General features: G+C 40.5%; 1 protein-coding gene across 2 annotated transcripts in view; it reads left to right on the plus strand.

Annotated features, from left to right (window-relative positions):
* The window catches only part of SENP6 (SUMO specific peptidase 6), a 78,009-nt gene extending 59,519 nt beyond the window's left edge, over positions 1 to 18,490 (plus strand). For both annotated transcript variants that reach the window (XM_054977044.1, XM_054977053.1), the window contains 6 exons: positions 1,375 to 1,802; positions 2,641 to 2,744; positions 3,871 to 3,959; positions 10,106 to 10,174; positions 10,264 to 10,414; positions 16,203 to 18,490. In XM_054977044.1, the coding sequence (XP_054833019.1) occupies positions 1,375 to 1,802; positions 2,641 to 2,744; positions 3,871 to 3,959; positions 10,106 to 10,174; positions 10,264 to 10,414; positions 16,203 to 16,412 (1,051 nt within the window). In that variant the 3' untranslated portion in view covers positions 16,413 to 18,490. The remainder of the gene's footprint in view (positions 1 to 1,374; positions 1,803 to 2,640; positions 2,745 to 3,870; positions 3,960 to 10,105; positions 10,175 to 10,263; positions 10,415 to 16,202) is intronic.
* The last annotated feature ends 2,750 nt before the right edge of the window (positions 18,491 to 21,240 follow it).

The following is a 21,240-nucleotide window of genomic DNA, read 5'->3' on the forward strand; positions in this document are numbered from 1 at the left end:
GAAGGCAACGTAGATAAAGGATATAACTATTGTAGAAATGGTGTAGATAGCACAAGCAAAACTACGCAGTGATCCCATGTTCAATTATAGAACATCTCTGTGGCAAACACAGACTAGAATTTTGGAGTATCACTTGAAAGCCATTAAGCACAATTGTTTGTTTATTCATTTGACATTATAAAATACAACTTTTGACCACTTGAGGGCATAAGCAATACATTTCCCACAGAAAATTGGCTTTGAGAAAAAGTAGAATGAGCCAGGGAACGGTTTCATTCTCTTGCAAAGCTTTGTTGGAACTCTTAAAGCACTCTTCAGTATTGAATTCATAGCTGCTCTTCCACTTGCAGGAGATCTGTTTTGCATCTCACACTAGAATGCTGTGTGAGAAAAATGGAGTTAAAAAGTTCTTCCGCGTGTGGAAAAGTTTGCACTTCTTTCTTGAGTGGAAGCATGAAAATTGCTATGCAACTTACTGTTATACTACTGTAAACTTTTACGCAAGTGTTTGCATAGCTGCAGTAGCAGCTATTTTCTTTGTATCCCACAATAAGCAGCCTTCTTCCCCCCTCTACCTGTATTTGCATCAAATGCATGTTCAGATAAAAAACATTGTGCATTGTTTCTCAAATGTATTGAGGCGGCAGTGCTAGTGTAACTGCCTTGTATCTTTGAGGCAGGCAGACATAATTCGCTTCTGGCAAGGCTGTAACAGAAGGGTTGCAGAAATAGTAATCTGTTCTTCCTCCTTTTTATTCCTGAGCTGCTCACCATGTTTGAGAGGACATGATCATTTTCTTCTGGCTTGTGAAATGCTGTTTGCAGAACTGGCTGTTTTAACCACAGTATGGGTTTTTCAACATTTAAGTTTTATATGGAAGTACTCTCCCATAAAATGGAAGCAGTCAAAAATTACTTCTGGAAGTAACTCACATAAAATAGGGAAGCAGTTTCGTAAAGAACCATATGGATCCACATTATATAAAATTTAGCCAACTATAAAAAGGTCATTGTGCAATTTCTAAACTTAACTCCTTAAATAGGCTGAGGTCCAAAGCAGCCTATGACTACATTATAAGCTCTCGTCTGCATGCATGATGTCTATGCCAATTTTCCCTTTAGGATGTAATGCTCATGCTGTGTTCAGTGCTTCCTTTTCTTGAGGGTCAGCTTTAGGGGCATGCAAGGGACTTCTGTGGGAGTGTCTCTGATACACTATTGGTGGGACTCAGAGGTTATCTCTATGAGGATGTCTGACATAATAGTAAAAAGGGAGTAAAGTTTATTTTAAATATTCTGAGGTATAAAACATTTAATATTCTAACATATATTTATTCAGCACGTGTTTGAGCTGCTTCTTGTTTGTTTTTGCAGGGCACATTGGTTTTTGGCTGTCATTTGTTATCCTGGTTTAGAGACACCAATATATGAACCCAACCCTTACTATCAGGAACATGTACCTACCCAAGTTAAATCTTCCTCTTCAGATCAAGACAGAAGCACATCACCTCTTACACCCCATGACTTGGGTACATTACAGCATTCCTCCTCTACAACAAAGAAAGCACTGAGCAGGAAGCATAGTGCTGCTTTGGCTGACACAGCCACAGAGGTGGAACACAGCGAGTTCATCATTTGCAGACGACACCTTTGTGGGAAAAGTGGGTTCAGAAAACTAAATCAGTTAAATAGCACTACAGAGGAATTGAGAACTTTGGAACCTGCAGCTCATAAACGTGATCATAGAAGTGTGGAGGAAAACGGCATGCAAAGTGAACCTAAAGCTCAGATACATGCTTCTGGTGTGTACTTTTGCCTCTGTTTTTCTAGTGTCAAAATTCCAAAAATGGGGGATTAAATTGTTAACCAGTAAGTCGTTGCAGATTGTCCTGGAAGTGAATGATTGCTATAGTGCAGTATCCAATGATGTGCAAATGTTTTATTACTTTCATCAAGAAAAGTACTTTTCTGATCATTTACTAATGGTACTTCCACTATTTTAGAAGGCTTTGCACTGGCAAAATATCTCAACCTGTTTGCTCATAAAATGTAGCCAGGGTATCAGGGATGACTAGGTAATATCAAGAATACAAAGTCTCTTATTCCCTCAAGTCTAGTAGTAATAAAATATACTGTTGATATTCTTGGGGAATATGTATGTACATACTTGTCAAAATGAATCATCAGAAATTACACAAACACTAAGGCTATTTTTCCCATTAAGTAATTAGTTGAGTAAATGAAATGGGCTATAGGTCTACTACAGTGATTTTGAAGCACTGTTGAAACCCACTCACAGCTTCTAAAAGAATGTTACAATTCTGTGTAATCAAACATCTTGATATTGGATACTATATTGAATGGATTTGCTTTCCATGACATACAATTAGCAATATTATCTCTGTGATTCTCTGTGAATTTATGTATTAGATCTTTGAAAGTGTAGAGCATCAAGGATTTAATTTAGCAGAGTTGTTTTGTGTTAATGCTCCTTTGGGGAACTACTTTCAGTTACACTTTTTCTCTAAATACATATTAGCATTAAAATACTTCCATCACACTTTGTGGTTTACCCTTCTGATCTAGGCATATCTGTTCCACTTCTTAAACAGTGCTACTAATTTCTTGTTGTTAATGCAGATGGTTTACAGAAAATCAGGCTAAACTATAGTGAAGATTCAGCAGACAGCAGTAAACTGAATGAAGATGAGCTAATAGATTTTTCAGAAGATCAAGATAATCAGGTAAAAATCACTACAATTCAAGGAATGTAATTTTGTCAAGAATGTTTAAAAGCTCATGGAAACTAGCTGGGCAAATGGTTGAAATCTTTTTTTAAAAAAAATTCTTACACTAACATTTTCAAGTCTTAATGGTACTTTCCTTTTTCTCATAGTAAGTTCAGGTGGTTTCAGATTAAATGTGCAAGAGCTAAAAAATAACATGACAAAATAAGTACTAAAAATAAAGTAACAGAATTCAACCCAGCATTCTGTGGGTTGGATCTTATGCAGTGCAAGTAGAAGGCACTTCTTCATATGCTTGCCTGCCAGCACCAAAAAAGGGGTGCTAGGAGTTGCAGTTATATGTGTGGACTAAAACCCGTGCAAAACAGGCAGCTGCAGTGAGGGAGAGGAGGTAGTTGAAATCACCCTTCTGTCTCTTGTATCACCATATCCTCCAGCATTGGCAGAAAGGAGTCATAGGATCCAGTCTCATGGTTTTCAATCTAGCAATGTGGCAAGTTAGTATTTAACTACACTTTTGTGTCTTGTCCTCTTGCAGAGGAAAATTGAAGAATACTCATTTGTGCTTTGTGTATTTTGCTCATGCCTCCAAAAATCAGACTTGTTCCTCAGTACTACTGGTATCATATTAACACATCAATAAAGGCTTTGGATAAGATCCATATTTGATATATTCTCCTGTCAAACTATTATAAAGTAAGCTTTATCCAGTAGTGGTCTTTATATCTGCTTCAAGAAGCTACAGGAAAACTAGATGTCACTTATTTTTCTCATTAGGCATGGGTTCCCATGTCCCAGCTCTCATTCCCCTCATTGGCATGTCAGCTGCTGGAAACTAATTTCCTAAGCACCACAAGGGCCCAATTTGGATCAGGACCATGTTGTGGCAGAACTTCAGTCCCCCCCCCCACCTCCCCGGTTCTGTTTCCCTAACTCAAAAGAGCCCCAGGGAGGCATTGTTTGCCCTACTGCACACCAGCTGACAAGTTGAAAATGTGAGATATAACTATTTTAATAAACACAATTTTCTCTGGCAGAGGCAAATGTAGAGTGTGCTGCTTTATTTTTTTGTAAATCTAGATTCCCTAGAAATATTATAAAATAAAACTGTCTTTCTTTTTAGGAAAACAGCAGTGATGACGATGGCCTTACAGATGATAATTGCAACTCAGAATTAGGACAATGGCACCTGAAGCCAAGTATATGTAAACAGTAAGTTTTAAAGAGGGAAATGTATAGCTTTTAGTGACTGTCCGAGAACAAAGTGTTCAAGCGAAAGAAGAGTCACCAATCATGCTTCATACTTGGACATATTTTGACTGCAAAGATGCAAGTGTTAATATACAACATAATGTCTAATTTCATAGTTAGACATCATGATAAACAGGTTTGTCTATGACAGGATCGAACACAGCATATTCTTGTGCATGCCTACTCCCCCCCCCCCCCCCCCCGCAAACTGAGAGTTAGAAATGAGTATGGAGTATGCCTTAAATGCCTGCATTCAGAAGTTGTGGTGAATTTGAAATGGATTTAAGGCTTCCTAACCAGGAAGTTGTCAGTCACATTTATGGTTGCCAACAAGCTATGAAAAAACATCCTGCCCCTTTAATAGAGGCTTCATGTGATGTTCTGGACGAGTTGATATTTACCTCTGTGCCCTGAAAAGCTTCAGCTGCCCATTTCTGCACATTAAGCTTCTGTTAGCAAGACATTCTATCTCTAGCTTTCAGGCAACCATAATCAAATTCCCCATGGTGGGGAGGGGCAAGGGGAACAACAACAATCTGTGTTTCTGCCTGTTGTGAGCAACTTTCTGTTTATCATGCTATGTAAATATAAGTGTGCAATTGAGATTTCCATGTAGCCCTCTATGGCATGGTTCAAACATTGTGCTAAAAATGGTTTGGCCTTAATTAATGTTGAAAGTGAGGTTCCTGAGGTTTATCTTTTCTGTTCTGGGGGCTCTCTCTACCTAGAGCAGGATGTATGATGTACTGTTCCAGTACAGATGAGAGCTTGTAGATGTGTGTGTGGGGGGGTGTTTATCAGAGATGGCCAGTATCAGGCAAGGTTGCTCACTGCCTGCCCATCCTCCATAACATCCCTGGAGCTGATGCTATAAGGCAGTGTTCTTCCCCTACCTTCTCTATAATGCTGTGCAATACCAGATTGGTGAGGCACAAACCTGCCCACTTGACTGAGTTGTTGCAGGAGGAGGGAATTGAAATGGCTTGCATAATTGAGATATGGTTGGAAAAAACAACATGATGTGCCTGTCCCACCTAACTTCACTTAATTATATGGTCCTCTACCAACCCTGCATAGGTTGTAGGGGAGATGGGGTTGCTATTGTGCTCCATGAGACTTCGAACTTCTGCAGACTCCTGGTACAAACTATAGCCGATTTTGACTGTATGCTCCTTACATCGGGAACTAAGGATAGATTGGGTCTTCTGCTAGTCTACTGGTCACCTGGTTCCCCAGTAAAACACCCTCTCTAAGTTGGCTGTGCTTTTGGATATGGTGCTTGGAGACACCTACACTGACAGTTGTGGATGACTTCAACATCTATGCTGAATGCTCCACGTCGGGGCCAGCCAGGCCAGGACTTCATAGCTTCTTTGATAGTCTTAGGTCTCTCTCAAATAGTGACAGCCCCCCCCCTGCACAAAAAAGGCCACACTTTGGACTTAATCTTTTGCTCCGAGCCTTTGATGGAAGGTCTTCTTTTGGGATTGGAAATTCAGCCTGAGCAATGGACTGATGATTAGCTGGTGAAGTCAGGGGTGAATATTATCCTGACATCCCACAAAATTGGAGAGGGGGGAGCTAAAATGGTCTAACCATGAAGGCTTATGGATTCTTCTGGGTTCCAAAATGCTCTGGGGTATTTCAGAATTCTGAACACAGGCTCTGTTCAGGCAGTGGTGGAAGCATGGAATGTAAAGCTATTTAAAGTTATTAACAGGATTGTTCTAACATAGGACAGGTAGAAGTAATGATTAACACACCATTTCATCTGCTTCTGAATGACTTCTATTTTGCTTCTAAATAAAAATGTGTACAAACTTGGCTTGTTTAATCATGGTTTAGGATTCCAGGTAGTAGGCAACACCTTGAATTGGAATCTGGGAGCAGATTAGTAGTCAGTATAATCGCTGTAATATTGTGGGCACATGTTCCCCGATAGTTGCTCCCAACTACCACTCTAGCTACAGCATTCTGCAGTAGCTGCAGCTTCCAAACGTTCTTCAAGAGTAGCCCCAGGTAGTCCAGTTTAGATGTAACTGTGGCTAGATCTGATGGAGCCAGGAACAGGTGCCACTGACATATTAACTGAAGCTGGGCAAAAAGTCATGGATTGCCTGGAGTGCATTCATGGACTGGGAGTTCCTGAGCCTCTGTTTCAGAATTGCTGATTTCACATAACGCAATAGAATTGGATCCAGGGTAGAGTTCCATTAGGGGGGGGGTGTTATATTTGCAGATTTGCTTCTCTACTGCAGACTCCCTTGTGTTCCTGAAAGTCCCTTGTTCCCCAGGAGCACCATCTTGAGCAGTATTTCAGGCTCTAGTGGTACAGGGAGGTGAGAAAATTCTGTGTCACTGATAGAAAACTTTCTCCCTATGGAAACTACTACTGAATCCATGCCATAGTTTTTCTGAATACATTCTGCTCTTGTAATCTGAAAGCTCATATGGGCTAACATAGTTGTATGTTAACAGCTGGTTATTGGAGCCATATATAACTTAATTTCCTTTGAGTCAGAATGGCTCATACTTATCTTAGGTAGATTTTGTACTTGTGCCCAAGCCCTAAACATGCACAAAGTGGTTCACATGTCTTTCACTGAGGGTAAAATTGTATTTGGTCAACAAAGCAACTTGGTCTTTGGATGCTGCATGTCAATTACAGTCACATGCAACATGCCTATCAAGTGCATAGGCTCCCCAATAAATAGAATTGTGCTAGGCTGGATGTGCATTCATGGGTTTATCTTAATGGTAACCTTTCTCTGTCAGTTTCTATAGTACTGCTTTGGGGAGACTAATAATTGGCATTTTCCATAGTAGGAGAGTTGGTCTACATGCATGCAGTTTGCATTGTTGCAGCCAGTTGTTCCAGCATGTTTAAGTACTTCAGAGGATCAAGCAAGTTTCAATAAAACATTCTTAATGTTTTACTGATTTTTATTTAAGCCCATCCCTACTAGCTTCACATCCTTATGACGGCTTTACATTCCCTTTGTGTCACCAAAGTCCTAGTAAATAGACTAAGAAAGTATAAAGTATAGTCATTTGATCCCAGTCCAGATGTGTTAAGTTTTCTTTCTGGATCTGTCGGCAGTGTTCAGTACAGTTGATTACGATCTTCTGACTCACCGCCTCGCCGATGTGGGGATATGAGGGACTGCCTTGCAGTGGCTTGTCTCTTTTCTCCATGGTCGGGGACAGAGGGTGGCACTTGGGGAGAAATTGTCATCCTGCCACCCTTTGGTGTGTGGAGTCTCACAGGGAGCAATACTCTCCCCATTATTGTTTAACATCTATATGCGCCCCCTTGCCCAGTTGGTGCAAAGTTGCGGTCTTGGGTGTCATCAGTATGCAGATGACACCCAGTTGTATCTAATGATGGATGGACGGCCCGACTCAGCCCCAGATGTCCTGGAATATGCTTTTGCAGCCGTGACTGGTTGGTTGAAGCAGAGTCGGCTGAAACCGAACCCGACGAAGACGGAGGTCCTGTACTTGAGCCATGGGGGATTAGGTTTGGGACTCTGGCTCCCAGCCCTCGATGGGGCACCATTAGTGCCAGTTCCGAGCGTTAAGAGCCTGGGGGTGATCTTGGATGCCTCCCAGAAAATGGAGGCACAGGTCACAGTGGTTGTCCGGTCCTCTTTTTTCCATCTGTGGCAGAGCAGGCAACTTGTCCCTTACCTGTCAACCCGTGACTTGTACAGTGATCCAAGCAATGGTCATCTCTAGGCTAGATTACTGTAACTCACTCTACGCGGGGCTGCCCTTGAGCCTGACCCAGAGATTACAGCAGATACATAATGCAGCAGTACCTGTTATTACGACAGTGCCAAATAAGGCGCATATAACACTGATCTTATGCGAGCTGCATTGGTTGCCAATGGAGTACCTGATCAGATTCAAGGTTCTGGTATTGACCTGTAAGGCCCTATGCGGACTGGGACCAGTGTATCTACGGGACCATCTCTCCCCATATATTCCCCGGAGGACACTCTGATCAGGGGAGAAACAGCTGTTGGTGGTCCCTGGCCCCAAGGAGGCCCGCCTAGCCTCGACTAGAGCCAGGGCCTTTTCGGTCCTGTCTCCCACCTGATGGAATGCTCTGTCTGCTGAGATCAGGGCCCGGCAGGACCTATTATCCTTCCGCTAGGCCTGCAAGACAGAGTTGTTCCGCCAGGCTGGGCCTCTGCCAGCCTGAAAAAAAGGGTGTATAAAATCTTAACCCTCCCTGTGAAGGCTGTTCACCATCCTGTTTTAAATGTGTATTAATAGAAATACACTGCTGTTTTAAATGATGTTTTAATCTTGATGAATTTTTATTGTATTTTAATATGTTGTTATCCACCCTGAGCCTGCTCTGGTGAAATTTGAAATAAATAAAATTTGAAATAAATAAATAAATTTCTAGTCAGTAAGAATAGCTAAAATCTTCTTTGCTTTTATCTCAAATTCATTCAGTTAAAGCTCATCAATTTCAGTAACAAAAAGGTATTTTAAAAAACTGTCTTCTCTCTACTTTTATCTTTCAATTATAAATTCAGAGCTCCTGAAAATTTAAACTCCTAAACAAGTCCTGCAGGAAGTAGCTGTATACACTGGAATCCTAAGTATCAGAAGCGGCTGTTTCACACAATAGATTTTTCCCACAGCTCTCTTTCCTCTACAGCTTCTGTGCTTCCTGCAATGTAGCTCCTGGGGTTAGTGAATCATCGAATAGTGCAGTGCAACATGGGAGGCTTGCAGTGGGAAGAAAAGATGGAGAGGGGAGGAATTTGTTGCATGAACAGAAGCATGCTTCTGAAAGATAATATTATCCAATCCATTGACTTTACAAGGTCAGGCATGGAGATTGTGAATAAACTTTAAAGAAAACGTCTACTTTCATTATTTTAAGTCTTTCAGAATTCAGTTGACTCTGATCCCTTTCTTCATCTTCTGTTTTATGTTTAAAAAATACAGTCACACAAATTGTTATGATAATGTACCTCAATATAGAGTATAGGAATCTACATGGTAGCAGTGCATGTGCATCACCAGTTAAATGTGTTGTGTCACAGCCTATTCAATAAAATAAAGAAACCTCACCTGTTAGCATTTACAGCATTACATTCAGAGCTGCTATCAGTTGGCATAAATTGTCCAAAACAGATGGCTTGCCATCAAGTTCTATTCAAAAGGTTTAATGATCCATCTATTTCAAACACAATAGACTAGCTTATGTCATATTGACATAACTTATATGGTTGTACTACTATTATAATATATGTGAAACATCTGAAAGTACTATATAAATATTGCATATTTAACAAATGTTTATAGTATTGATAACTATGGCTGATCATGAATAAACCTGTGCACTTATCACTGCATCTCTCTGTATATCTTCATGTGTTTGTGCTGCTTTCCCCCTTTTGCTGATGCTTGTGAACGGCTTGCTTAAATGAAAGTGTCTGCTTGAAGTCCCACAGGTTTTTTTTTTTTTTACTGGTTGATGTTAAAACAAGAGCAATCTATTGGGGCAATGTTTTTATTTTTGTTAAGTGTTCTACACAGCATACCAAAGTGTAAAGCCATGTACTGAACAATCACTGCAGTGGGATTTTTCAAGAGATTAAAATTCAGGCACATATATATGCATGCAAATCTCAAGAAATGGGCAGTTGTAATGCCTGTTTCCTTAGGTATACAATTTGGAAATAAAAATGTGAAGTGACTAATCTTTCAAGTTTACTAGCTAACAGTGTAGTAGCCTGTAGGGAACCTGTGATGTGTTTTGTGTGCTTCTCACCTGGAAGTTGGACTGTCCTTGGAATCCAGCTTAAACTTTTTTTCAAAGAATGCTTTGTGTCCCCAGAGGTAGAAATTTGGGGTAGGGCTGAGGCTCAGTGGTATTGCATATGCTTTGCATCTCCATTTGAATGGATCAGGTAGTAGATGATGTAAAAAACCTCTTTCTGTGACCCTGGAGCGCTATTGTATGTCAGAGCAGACAATAGTGACCTAACCAGTGGTCTGAGTCAGTAAAGGGAGCTTCATATGTGTATGTATTTATCGAATAATTAAACACTAATAGGAGAAAAAAATGTGTTTCGTTGTAGGCCTTGCATCCTGCTTATGGACTCATTGAGAGGCCCTTCCCGATCAAATGTTGTCAGAACTCTAAGAGAGTGAGTAGTTAACTTCTGATTTAGAACTTGTTTTCTGTGTCAGAATACTCAAGAAAACATTTTTCTGACCTTTGTGCTTTGTCACACAGATACTTGGAAGTGGAATGGGAAGTTAGGAAAGGTAGTAAAAGAAGTTTCTCCAAAGATGTCATGAAAGGCTCAAACCCCAAAGTGCCACAACAGAACAACTTCAGTGATTGTGGAGTTTATGTGCTTCAGTACGTGGAGAGTTTTTTTGAGGTGAGTTTTTAGTTATTTTAATAACTTGTGCTTTGCTCCTAAATTTGTGTTATCCAGTTATTGTGTTATCCAGTCATTTAACAAGAAAGTATTCTAGTATAGCTGGCTGGTTTTAAATTGTCGGATTGGAGCTGACAGAAAAGATCTAGAGCTTTGTGTGACTGCTGTTACAAAATAGTGTTGAATTCAGAATCGGTTGACGAAAAAGAATTTTGAGACTGATGTAGTGATTTACATCATTCTCCTCTCCTCCATTTTATCTTCACAACAATAACCCTCTATGATGTTCCCTTGTCCTTAAACAGCAGAAATGGCACCAGGGGCGTTTTTAAAATTCAAAAATAAGTAACTAGTTTATTTATTTTAGAGGGGAAAGGTCAGATAATAACAACATTATTCGATTTATATACCACCTTTCAGGACAACTTAATGCCCACTCAGAGCGGTTTACAAGGTATGCTATTATTATTCCCACAACAAACACCCTGTGATGTGGGTGGAGCACTACAGCAGACTGGCCTCCAGTTTGCAAAACAATCCTGAACTCTTGAAAGACAGTTCACTCACACGCACACACACACACACACGAGGTAAAATCAGTACATGCACAGACTTTAGTTCTTTTGCTCTTCACAGATACTTAAATGTTTAATTTTGAGGCTTTTGTTCCCTTGGTTTCCCCCAAACATTCTAATATACTTTCTTTTAGTATTCTCTTTCTGCTTTGGAGTTAGGAATGATGGTACCCACTTTCTAGTTCCCCAGTCTCCTTTTCTCCAAACACCAGTGCTTTCCTTCAGTTGTTAACTGAATCTGAAGGTCTCCACAAGCAGTTTCCAACCACACCTGACCAGGGATCTCTTCACTCTCAGAGCTTACCTCCCTGTTAAACTGGTTAGGGAAAATCTCCTTTCCTTAGAAGATTTATCCCTTTTCTTTGGCCCGATTGGGAGACTGCACCTACTTCCCAAACTTCCTTACTTTTTCCCAGTTCTGTTGGTGTTAAAACTGCTCTCCATTAGGACTCCGCCTCTCCCAACTCTTCACATGCGATTCCTCTCAGCTAGGACTGAAAAACAGCCCCTCCTCTTTCCAGCTCATGCTACACAATCAGAGGCCTTGGAATAGCCTCTCACTGAAAGTTCTCTGTTTCTGTGAAGGATTCACTCTTAACAGTCCTGCAGCTGTGTGTACAGCACTTCCAGGCATTTTAAAATGTGCAGTTTGTCACACCCTTTTAAGTAGGTTAAACTGAGCATGAGCGACTTGCTCAGATTAACCCACCAAGTTTCCATGGCGGGGTGGGGTGTGTGTATCCCAGCTCCTAGTATATGTTTAATTTTGTTCAGGACAGAATTATTGGAAATGTGTGTCTTTTTCTACTAATGAATTAAGATGTTAGCTGAAAAAGGTGAAAATCTCATAATATTGCAACACACACACCCCTTGGTTTTTGGCTGCAACTCCCATTTGCTTCACACTTTAAGAAGGGAAAGACCCACATATCTGGGTAATGTAGATAGATTTAATCCTCCTCGGTGTGGTTTCCCAAACAGTAAAACAAGTTTGAAGACTCCTGAGTGCACTGATACCAGTGACAAGGACCAAGATCTGTAAGCAGCCATAACTAAAAGCTAAGATTTTCCTAGAAATTTTGAAGATTGAAGAAACAACCTGTTCATCATTAGTCTTCTGTGCAGTCCCTCATTGGGCCTGCTGACTGGAAAAGATTCTCTAGCTCTTAAAGTTCACACGGGGGCGCTTTGCTCCGATTGCGCACGTGCAGAGATTTCCTGCCGAATGCGGATGGGGGCGGAGCACCTCTATTCCCCTCAGTTCTTTTTTCGCTGCCATTAGGAGAGGTTCTCCTTAGCTCTAATTCTTATCACTTACTGCGATTTCTTCACTCCTGTATTTCAGTGTGATCTCATCAAGACTCAAACTCATTTTTAAGGAAATGTTTACAATATGAAATAAAGATGCCTCAAACTGTGGAACATGATCATTGCGTGCTGCGTCTGGGTGAAACCCATATTTCAGGAGGCAGACTTTGCCATTGGTTCACACTTAAGCAAGAAGTAAAGTTGCTTCTTGGCTCAAGTGGTGTTGAAGGCTCTCCCTGGCTCATACATACTGGCAGCAAAGATACCTGTCACGATGAAGCACCAGCCAACTCGAACTGTGAACTCTGGTTCTGAGGGCCAGATCTGGCAGCAAGTTATCTGCCTCGATGGAGCCACCAGCCCATCCTGAACTGTCAGTTCTGGTTCTGAGGGCCAGATCCAGCAGCAAAGTCATCTGCTGCAATGAAACTGCTAGCCCACTTCGAATCATCAGACCCGGTTCTGAGAGCCACATTTCGAATCTGAACAGGAGGTCCTGGCCACCTGTTCTGATTAATCCCTGTCAGATGCTCGTCAGATGACAAGTGACTCCCCACCTGCCGTCTGGAGTGCAGGGAGCGTCACTCACCAGATCCAACTCATCTGCAATGCTCCACCTGCTTAAAAGCCTGACTTAACCCTTTACTGTATAGGTAGAGGACACTAGTCCACCTAGATTTTTTTCTGTTCTCACATCCCATTTCAGGAGAGATTAAGGGGACCGCATGCCACCTGATGATCTTACTGTGCCTAACTTCACTGTGGAACCAACTGGTTCCTACAGTTTTCTCTAGGACCTCAACTTTTAAGAGACGCCATAATCATGTGATCTCGGTCTACAGCCCCAACCCTGGTGCCTGTAAATAACTGGCAGGGCTTGCAAACTAGCTGCCACAGCATTCCCGCTGTTGAAGTGATTTCAGTTGATTTCAGCTCCAAGCCGTTTATCCACTTCCTCCTCCTTGGTCCTAGCACTGCCTCTACTTCATCAGTTTTTGATCTCAATTGCCTACTTTCTGAGTTCAGACAACAATGGGGAGGTGATCTCATGTTGTTTCAACCTCTAATCAAAGACCTAGGAATAAAGCTTTGCATGCTTTGCACGTCTCTCCTGCTCCCATAGCCCTTCCCACCCTCAGAAGACCTGTTGCACTTTACTCACAGCCAGTGCGAAAAACCCTCCTCCACTTTTACCATTTCTCAGAAGTTTGAGAAACACTACAACCTTAAGCAGCATGATTGCCCTGTCATCTTTAACTCCCTTGCACATCCTTCCTGCTGGCTGAAGAGGTTTAAGTCTGGTTTTTTGTCATATCCTATTGTCAGCTCTGACTGACAGAGCGAAATAAACTGTATGCAACTCTGCAACTATACTCGTCTGTGACTTCCATTCTCAAATCCTCAAAGCTCAGGCAATTCCTTTACTAGGAGGAGCTCCTAAATTATACTCAGATAGTTTTCCTGACAAATTCAGAGCCCCTATGTGGGTCCTTCAAAGGAAGGCTATTAATCAGTCAAATAACAGATGGCAAGTTATCTGTTATTTGACTGATACAGGAAAATTACCAGACAAGTATGTCATGTTCATTTTATCTGTCAGTGTTTTCCACCGTGGACTTCCTTGCATTACAAGGACTAAACAGTTATGTCCCCTAGTGGGTATCGGATCCCTTCAAAATTCCTTGGACCAGAGGTTTTCTTCATAGTTCCACCTACTTCCCTGATACAAGGATACTTTGCAGAATTTGACTTTTCCACGCTCACTGCATTCTACTCACCCTTTTTTTGGTCATGCCAGGAATGTTTTCCCACTTCAGGGATACTGTCCCAATATCAGTGCTTCTGTTTCCCGATATTACCAGACCCCCTGCATAGAGGTCAGGTATAGCACTGAGATATAGCACCTCTGAAACTGACCATGTGGCTACTGAACCCACAAGACTCTCTCTCCAAAGAGGTAATTCAGGCCATTTTGAACACCTGCAAGTGCTCTACATGCACCTCTTATGGTCATGAGTGCAATTGATTCCTAGAATGGTTAGAACCTAAAGGACTATCACCCTTCCCCTGACCATTAGCAACTAATTTTAATGGTTGTTATGACTTCATAACCAGGATCAATTTGTGTCTTCTATTAAAGTACAATTAGCTTCCATATCAGCCTTTCATGGCAGGGTTGACAACAACATGGTTTCTTCTCCTATCATATTTCTTGTGTTTCTCAGGAATATCTTTGAGAGCCAGTTTGGTGTAGTGGTTAAGAGCGCGGGACTCTAATCTGGAAAGCCGGGTTTGATTCCCCACTACTCCACTTGAAGACAGCTGGGTGACCTTGGGCTAGTCACAGCTCTCTGGAGCTCTCTCAGCCCCACCCACTTCACAGAGTGTTTGTTGTGGGGATAATAGTAGCATACTTTGTAAACCACTCTGAGTGAGCATTAAGTTGTCCTGAAGGGTGGTATATAAATCAAATGTTGTTGTTGTCGTTATCATTGTCGTCATCGTCATTATTACTACCTTTCCTCCAAGAATCCCTCCAGTTCCTTTATGGAGTCTCCCACTGATTCTTTCTCTCAATTAAGAGTAATACCCTTTGAATCCATGGTTTCCTGCCTCTTCCCCTCTTATCTCAGAAGGTGGCATTTATGGTTGTTGCAACATTGGCCAGACAATGGCGGGAATTCATGACCCTTCCAGCCAATTTCCCTTTATTCAATTCTTCCGAATGAAGTTGTCTGGCACGTCAGTCTCAAATTCCACCCAGAGGTAGTGTCAAAATTTCACCTACAACAAAAAGGGTCATGCTGCCTGTTTTTTTCCTAATGCTGCTTCTGTAGCAGAACATGCCTTACACAGGTTGAATATGAAGAAGGATTTTTGGTATTAATTAGAAGAACCAAAGGGTTCACAAACCCAAACATCCTCTTGTGCATTATTCTGGATACCACAGGGGTCTGCCGAGTCCTTCTAAACCTTATGTGGCTGGACAGTGACAGTTATTAAACTCTGCTGCGATGAGGCAAAGATCACTTGAACCATGGTGATCAGAATATAGTCGACTGTGATACAAGCCTCATTGGCAGCTTTCTCATGGCACATCTGTCAGGCTGCCATGTGGTCTGCAGCTGATATAACTTAGTAAAGCACTATGCTGTCAACACAAATAACCAGAAAAGTGTCAGCCGTGGGAACAGCTGTCCTACATTCCTTGTTCAGCTGACCCACTCACACCAGTTCCTCCATTGGTGAGTAGCTTGCTAAACTCCCAATGTGGGACTGCGCAGAAGACCAATGACAAAAACAGTGTTGCACTTACCTGTAACTGTTGTTCATCTAGTGTCTTCTATGCAGGCACACATTCCCTCCCTCCTGCCCCAGTGTGAGGGTCTTTTTTTTTTTTTTTTACTGTATTATACGTCTGGTGGCTCAGGAGAACTGATGGGAATAGGGGCACTCCACTTCCTACCTGTGTTCGGCAGAAAACCCCTGCACGTGCACAGTAGGGGTAGAGCGCCCCTTTGTGGACTTTAAGAGCTAGAGAATCTTTTCTGTTCAGCAGGCCTGCACATGCACAGTCCCAGTGTGTGCCTGTGCAGAAGACAACAGATGAACAGATGGAGCTGGTCCTCCAGAGAAGAGATGCAACAAACTACCGTGTATGTTCATGAGGAGTTGGGAGATATTTTTAATGTAGTGCTTAGTGGTAGAGAATGCCCTCAAGTCATAGCTGACTTATGGCAACCCCTGGTGGAGTTTTTATGGCAAGAGACTAACAGAGAGGTGGTTTGCAATTGCCTGCCTTACTGATTTTTAATTTATAACTTCTGAAAGTATTCGAATAGATGTTCTATATAGGGAGTGTTGTGTTACAATCTCTTATAGTATATTTGTTTTGTTTCTACTAGGATCCCATTCTAAGTTTTGAACTACCAATGAATCTAACAGACTGGTTTCCACGCTCAAGAATGAAAACAAAGCGAGAAGAAATAAGGAACATAATCCTTAATTTACAGGAACAGCAGAACAAAGAAAAGAAAGGACAGAAGGATCCTAATTCAACCGAGAAATCTTTACAGGAAGGAGCAGACCAGTTCATCAGCAGCAGTTCAGACTAAATATTTTCTCTATTGCAACACTCAAAAACAGATCTGCTTTCTACACTCTGCCCAAACTAGGGACTTTGGAGTATTATCAGCTCAGACTTACTTCTGTTGATCATAAATTTGTGTCATAAACTGAACAGATTCCTCTCCAAATGTATTAAATAGACAAATATGTACATATGTGAACTAGGCCAACTTTTTTCAACATTTGTAATTAAGTTTTTCACTTCTTAGGAAACCTTTGTTATGTATTTCTGTTAATAGAATTGAATAGCAACTTCTAGACACAAAGCAAATAAAAATATTTATAGGATAACTTTGGTTAACTTTTTCTGTTTTTAAGTAATATTGTCATTTATCATTTCCCAGTAAGACTTCTGTAATGCATGGGGAATGCCTATGTAGCAAGTTAATCAAATTCATACTTTGATTTACAGTTGCCATTACAAGATGTTCTGTTTCAGCTGTGTGCAACAATACAAGAATGTGTCTCAATGCACTGTGTTTCCAAGGTGAGTAGTTTGCATTCAGAGTCCACATGCAGGCCATGTAGCCTTCAGTAACGAACATTTCAGATATAGAACATATATAACGAAAGAGAACTTCACAAGTGCTTGGGATGCTGCTGCTTTATGACTGCAGGGCATCTTTTTGAGCAGTATTTCATTATTGGTCTCCAACACAGTTAATTTCAGTAATACTGTCAGATCCTTTCTTTTGTCGTTCCTGATTGTTGTGCAACTGTACTTTGACAATTATTTCATTATGGAATTGTATTTTTGGTAAGTGTGCTTGAAATAGCAGCCGATTGCCCACAAGACATTTTCTGTGTTGGACTTCTGAATGTCACATCCATGTGCTTTATCAAATGAACATTTTTAAAATGTATCAGTACTATATTTTGTAATGTTCAGAGAACCAAACTATTGCTAGACCTTCATTGCTTGCCTGCTTCTTAATTTTCAGTGGAACTGTCTAACAATCCTGAGTCAACTTGATGGCATATTTCCATGATGTAATTTGATTTTTAAGTTATTGTAAAAGTACAGCCTTCTGAAACCAGCTCCTCTAAATATCCAGAACGAGCCAAATACCTTCTGTAGCTCTTTTTAAAAATATAAATTTCAATACTAAAAAAACAAGGGCATAGAAACTCCTCTTGCAAAGATGTTCTACTGTAACTTTTCTTATGTTCAAATTTTTTTTTGCATCATATGGGTGGAAATAGACTGTCAGGTGAAGATGTGGGGGAGGGAGGATGTAGAGAAAGTAGGAGGGAGTCTATACCACCATCACAACTTCATACATTTTCAGATCCCTTTTTATCTTTTCATGAAAAAAAAAAGTTGTGCCTCTATGTCATCCCTTGATTGTCATGGCAGCATCCACTGCTCAACAAATAGCTAGGACTGCAATTGCATTGTTCAAGATGCCTCTAACAATAGGGCAATACCCTCTTAGCTATAGTCCTGCACAAGGGGATTTATGCAGATGATTTGTAGGATTGCAGACTTGATTTTTTGAATGCTTTGATTCTGGATTTATGAAAACAGCTTTTTTACTAGAGAACAGTTGTACAGCCCTCATGGCATTACAATTTTCTACTCATTAGAAAAATCTGAGACAATTTCTCTGCAGGAACAATGTTAAGTATAAGAAAAGAAAAGGGCCCTAAATTACTCAGTATTCTACGTGAAAAATCACTAATACCTGCATTTTTTTAATAAGCAAAACTAGCTATAATAAGAGAGAAGACAAATATAAAAAGGGAACCTGAACACATAGTAGAAGCCAGTAGAAAAAGAGGAGCTTTACCTAGTAAAATGCATACTTTCCCAGGGCAACATTATTTATTACAGTATTTTGATTATCGGTGGGTTTTTTTTCTTTTAACGTGTTTTGCAACATCTTGGTTTCTCATCATTCACTTCTATTCCATAGTATGGCCTGGAGCTTGTATTCCATTTCAAGATGTGATGAATGCAATGTTTATTTCTTATATGGTAAAAGATCAGTCATGCAGCAAGCTGATATACATGTTAATATAGAAAATTTATTTTTTTAATAAAATGATAGAAAACAAGTGTCAACTTGAGTATTTATAATGTATATGTTGACTAGCCTTATAGTGGTTTGTGCCTGCAGTGCATGTAAAAACAACACCCTGCTAAGATGGAGCATGAGACTAGATATAAAAGTTTATATATAATACATAAATGTATGCTTGTCTGCAAGTTATCAAAACATATGCCTTTTACGATGGCATTAGGTGTGACCAGTATTCATTAAATGCATCGTGGACGAGTTGGTCAGACAAAGCTATCAAGTAGCTGACTAATTAGATGTATCTCTTGTATTGGTTTTCATGTTGGATAGAATAACTGTTAAAAATTCTTCTAAAAGTTTTAGATTACTTAGCATAAAAAATGTATGACTTTCTGGTAAACATTTGCTAGAGGCAGAAGCAGAGATGACATTTAATATTCCCTTGTGGCATTCTTATTTTTCATGTTGAGACAGTTGCCAGTGTACGCATATGAGCAGGAAATGTTAGGGGAATATTCTAAAAGTAGCTCCTGTAATAGTGCTTTTCTTTTCACGTAGATGGTTTTCTATCTATCTTTCCCAAGGGCTCAGTAACATCTATTGAAGCAGCATTTTAGGCATCCTTTCTGCTAATGTTATCAGGTACTGAAGGCAGGTTTTCTCATTGTAGAGTATGTGACAGAGCAAGAAAAACACATCTGTCTTGAGAAACTTGTGCTTTCCCCTCTTCATTGATGCAGCAGTATTCATGGCTTACAAATGAAAATATCTTCTGACTTACTGTTGCCAGTTCTGTTTTGTACATTTTATTGTAGTTAAGTACTTTATAGTTCAGAGTTACAACTAGTTTACATTTTCAGAAAAGTCATGTAGTACAGACATCTTTGAACAACTTTTAAAGAACATTTAGGAAGAAAGGAAGAAACCACAGCCTAGCCTCTCCTTGACATGCTATTGTTTGTCTTACGTAGTGAATTTGTATGAGAGGATATTCAATCACTCAGATGTCCTACTTGAAACTGAATGGTACAGTTCAAGAACCCACACTTACTACTATTTTACAGATGACTAACTAAAGCTGGAGGAATTTTGCCCTAGTATTCCTTGGGCCTGAAATGTCTGTACAATGTAGTACCTTAGCACTTTAAGGGGAGATTTTCTAAGATACCACACACTTGAAACGGGATCCATTTTCAAGTGGCATCTGAAATCTCATAAATGGTTTAATAAATCTGTGTAGTACTTTAATTTTTCTTCCCTAGAAAATAATGAGCAGTAGCTGTCTTGCTTTCTTATATTTTCCTGTGGTTAAATGTATAGCGAAATACCTTAATAGTGTATCTTTCATAAATGGTTATTGTCAGGTCTTGCCAGGTACTTCCCTAATCACTTCACTGCATCACTCTTGTCTATGAGTTAAAAATGATTTTATTAGGAAAAATATCAGTTCAAGAAGCTGTAACAATGGAATTGACCAGAATGCCTAAAGGTAGTAAAGCAGGTTCAATTATAGGACACTGTCTCCACCCCCCACCCACCCACCCCCAGTGAGGAGAGGCCATTGGAGGTTTTGGCGTGCATTGCCTGGGAAGGGGGGAGAAAGGAGCTCTGTGTTAAGTCCAAGGTTGGGTTCCCAGGCTTCAGCAGGAACTGGTAACCAAAACACCTTGTCTGGAAGATAAGCAGTTAGCAACAAAACAACAGAATACTGGTTTTACTCTGCATGTACTCAGACACACAATACTATAACAACCACAATACACCTGAGGGCATGGCAGATATGCTGGAGGCTTATCTGACAGATACCTGCTGGTATCACTATGGACACACACAGGTACTGGTTTATGAATTCATCTTTTGTGCCTCTGTAAGTTAAATGGGTGCTTTTTGCTCATTTCCCCCCATTCCTGTTGCAGTCTTCCACGTTGCCCCACAGTATTCCTGAGTGTATGCTGACCTGCAGGGGCACAGAAGGCTACAGAGAAAGGGGGGAGGGGTTGCCTTCTTCAAGTATGACTCTGTTGCTGGGATCCAACCCAACACGATTATTCTATTAGTCTGTCAGTTCTTAATGTTTTTTCACTGGTTATGCTTCATTTTGAGCTGTTTTATGAGATGGGATTGAGATAGACCCTAAGGTAGGGGAAATGTTTAGTGTGAATATAGCTATGGAAGCTGTTCACATATAAATTAATCAAAATCCAAGCCCAAAGTACCTGTTCATTAATAAAATTAAGCACAATAATAATAGTAATATTTAAATCTGATCGCTTTGGATAGCATTCAAGAAGGTTGCAGGACAGGATGAGGAAAAGAATTACTTCAACATCTCTGTAACTGACAGGGTAACATTCACGGCAACCAACTCAAACACGTTATTTTTCTCCCTGAGATCCAAGGCAGATTACAGAGTGCACGTAAAAATACAATATACTCAAAAGAGGACATTCACTGAGCAAGGTACAATAATGAACAACAGGACATTCAGTGAAAGAGATACAATAGGCTATGGTAGCAGAAGATACGAAAGAAGCAGCATAAAGCCAAGCATAGAGATGAAAACTCTGAAACAGAGCAAATGAATTTACATGGCATGTTTAGCAACATGGAAAGCTCTACTCAGCATATATCTATCAGCAGCCAGCATTCAACAGAGTAGCATATAGTCCCTGTCCCCACCAATGCATCCCTCCAAGCTACATCTTAGTAGACATGGGAATGAACTGGGAAAAAAAATGAACCACATAATTCGTGGTTTGTCAAGTTCCACAAACCAAGAACCATGAACTGCCAC

This window comes from Eublepharis macularius, chromosome 1, assembly GCF_028583425.1.
Source record: "Eublepharis macularius isolate TG4126 chromosome 1, MPM_Emac_v1.0, whole genome shotgun sequence".
Taxonomy (NCBI): domain Eukaryota; kingdom Metazoa; phylum Chordata; class Lepidosauria; order Squamata; family Eublepharidae; genus Eublepharis; species Eublepharis macularius.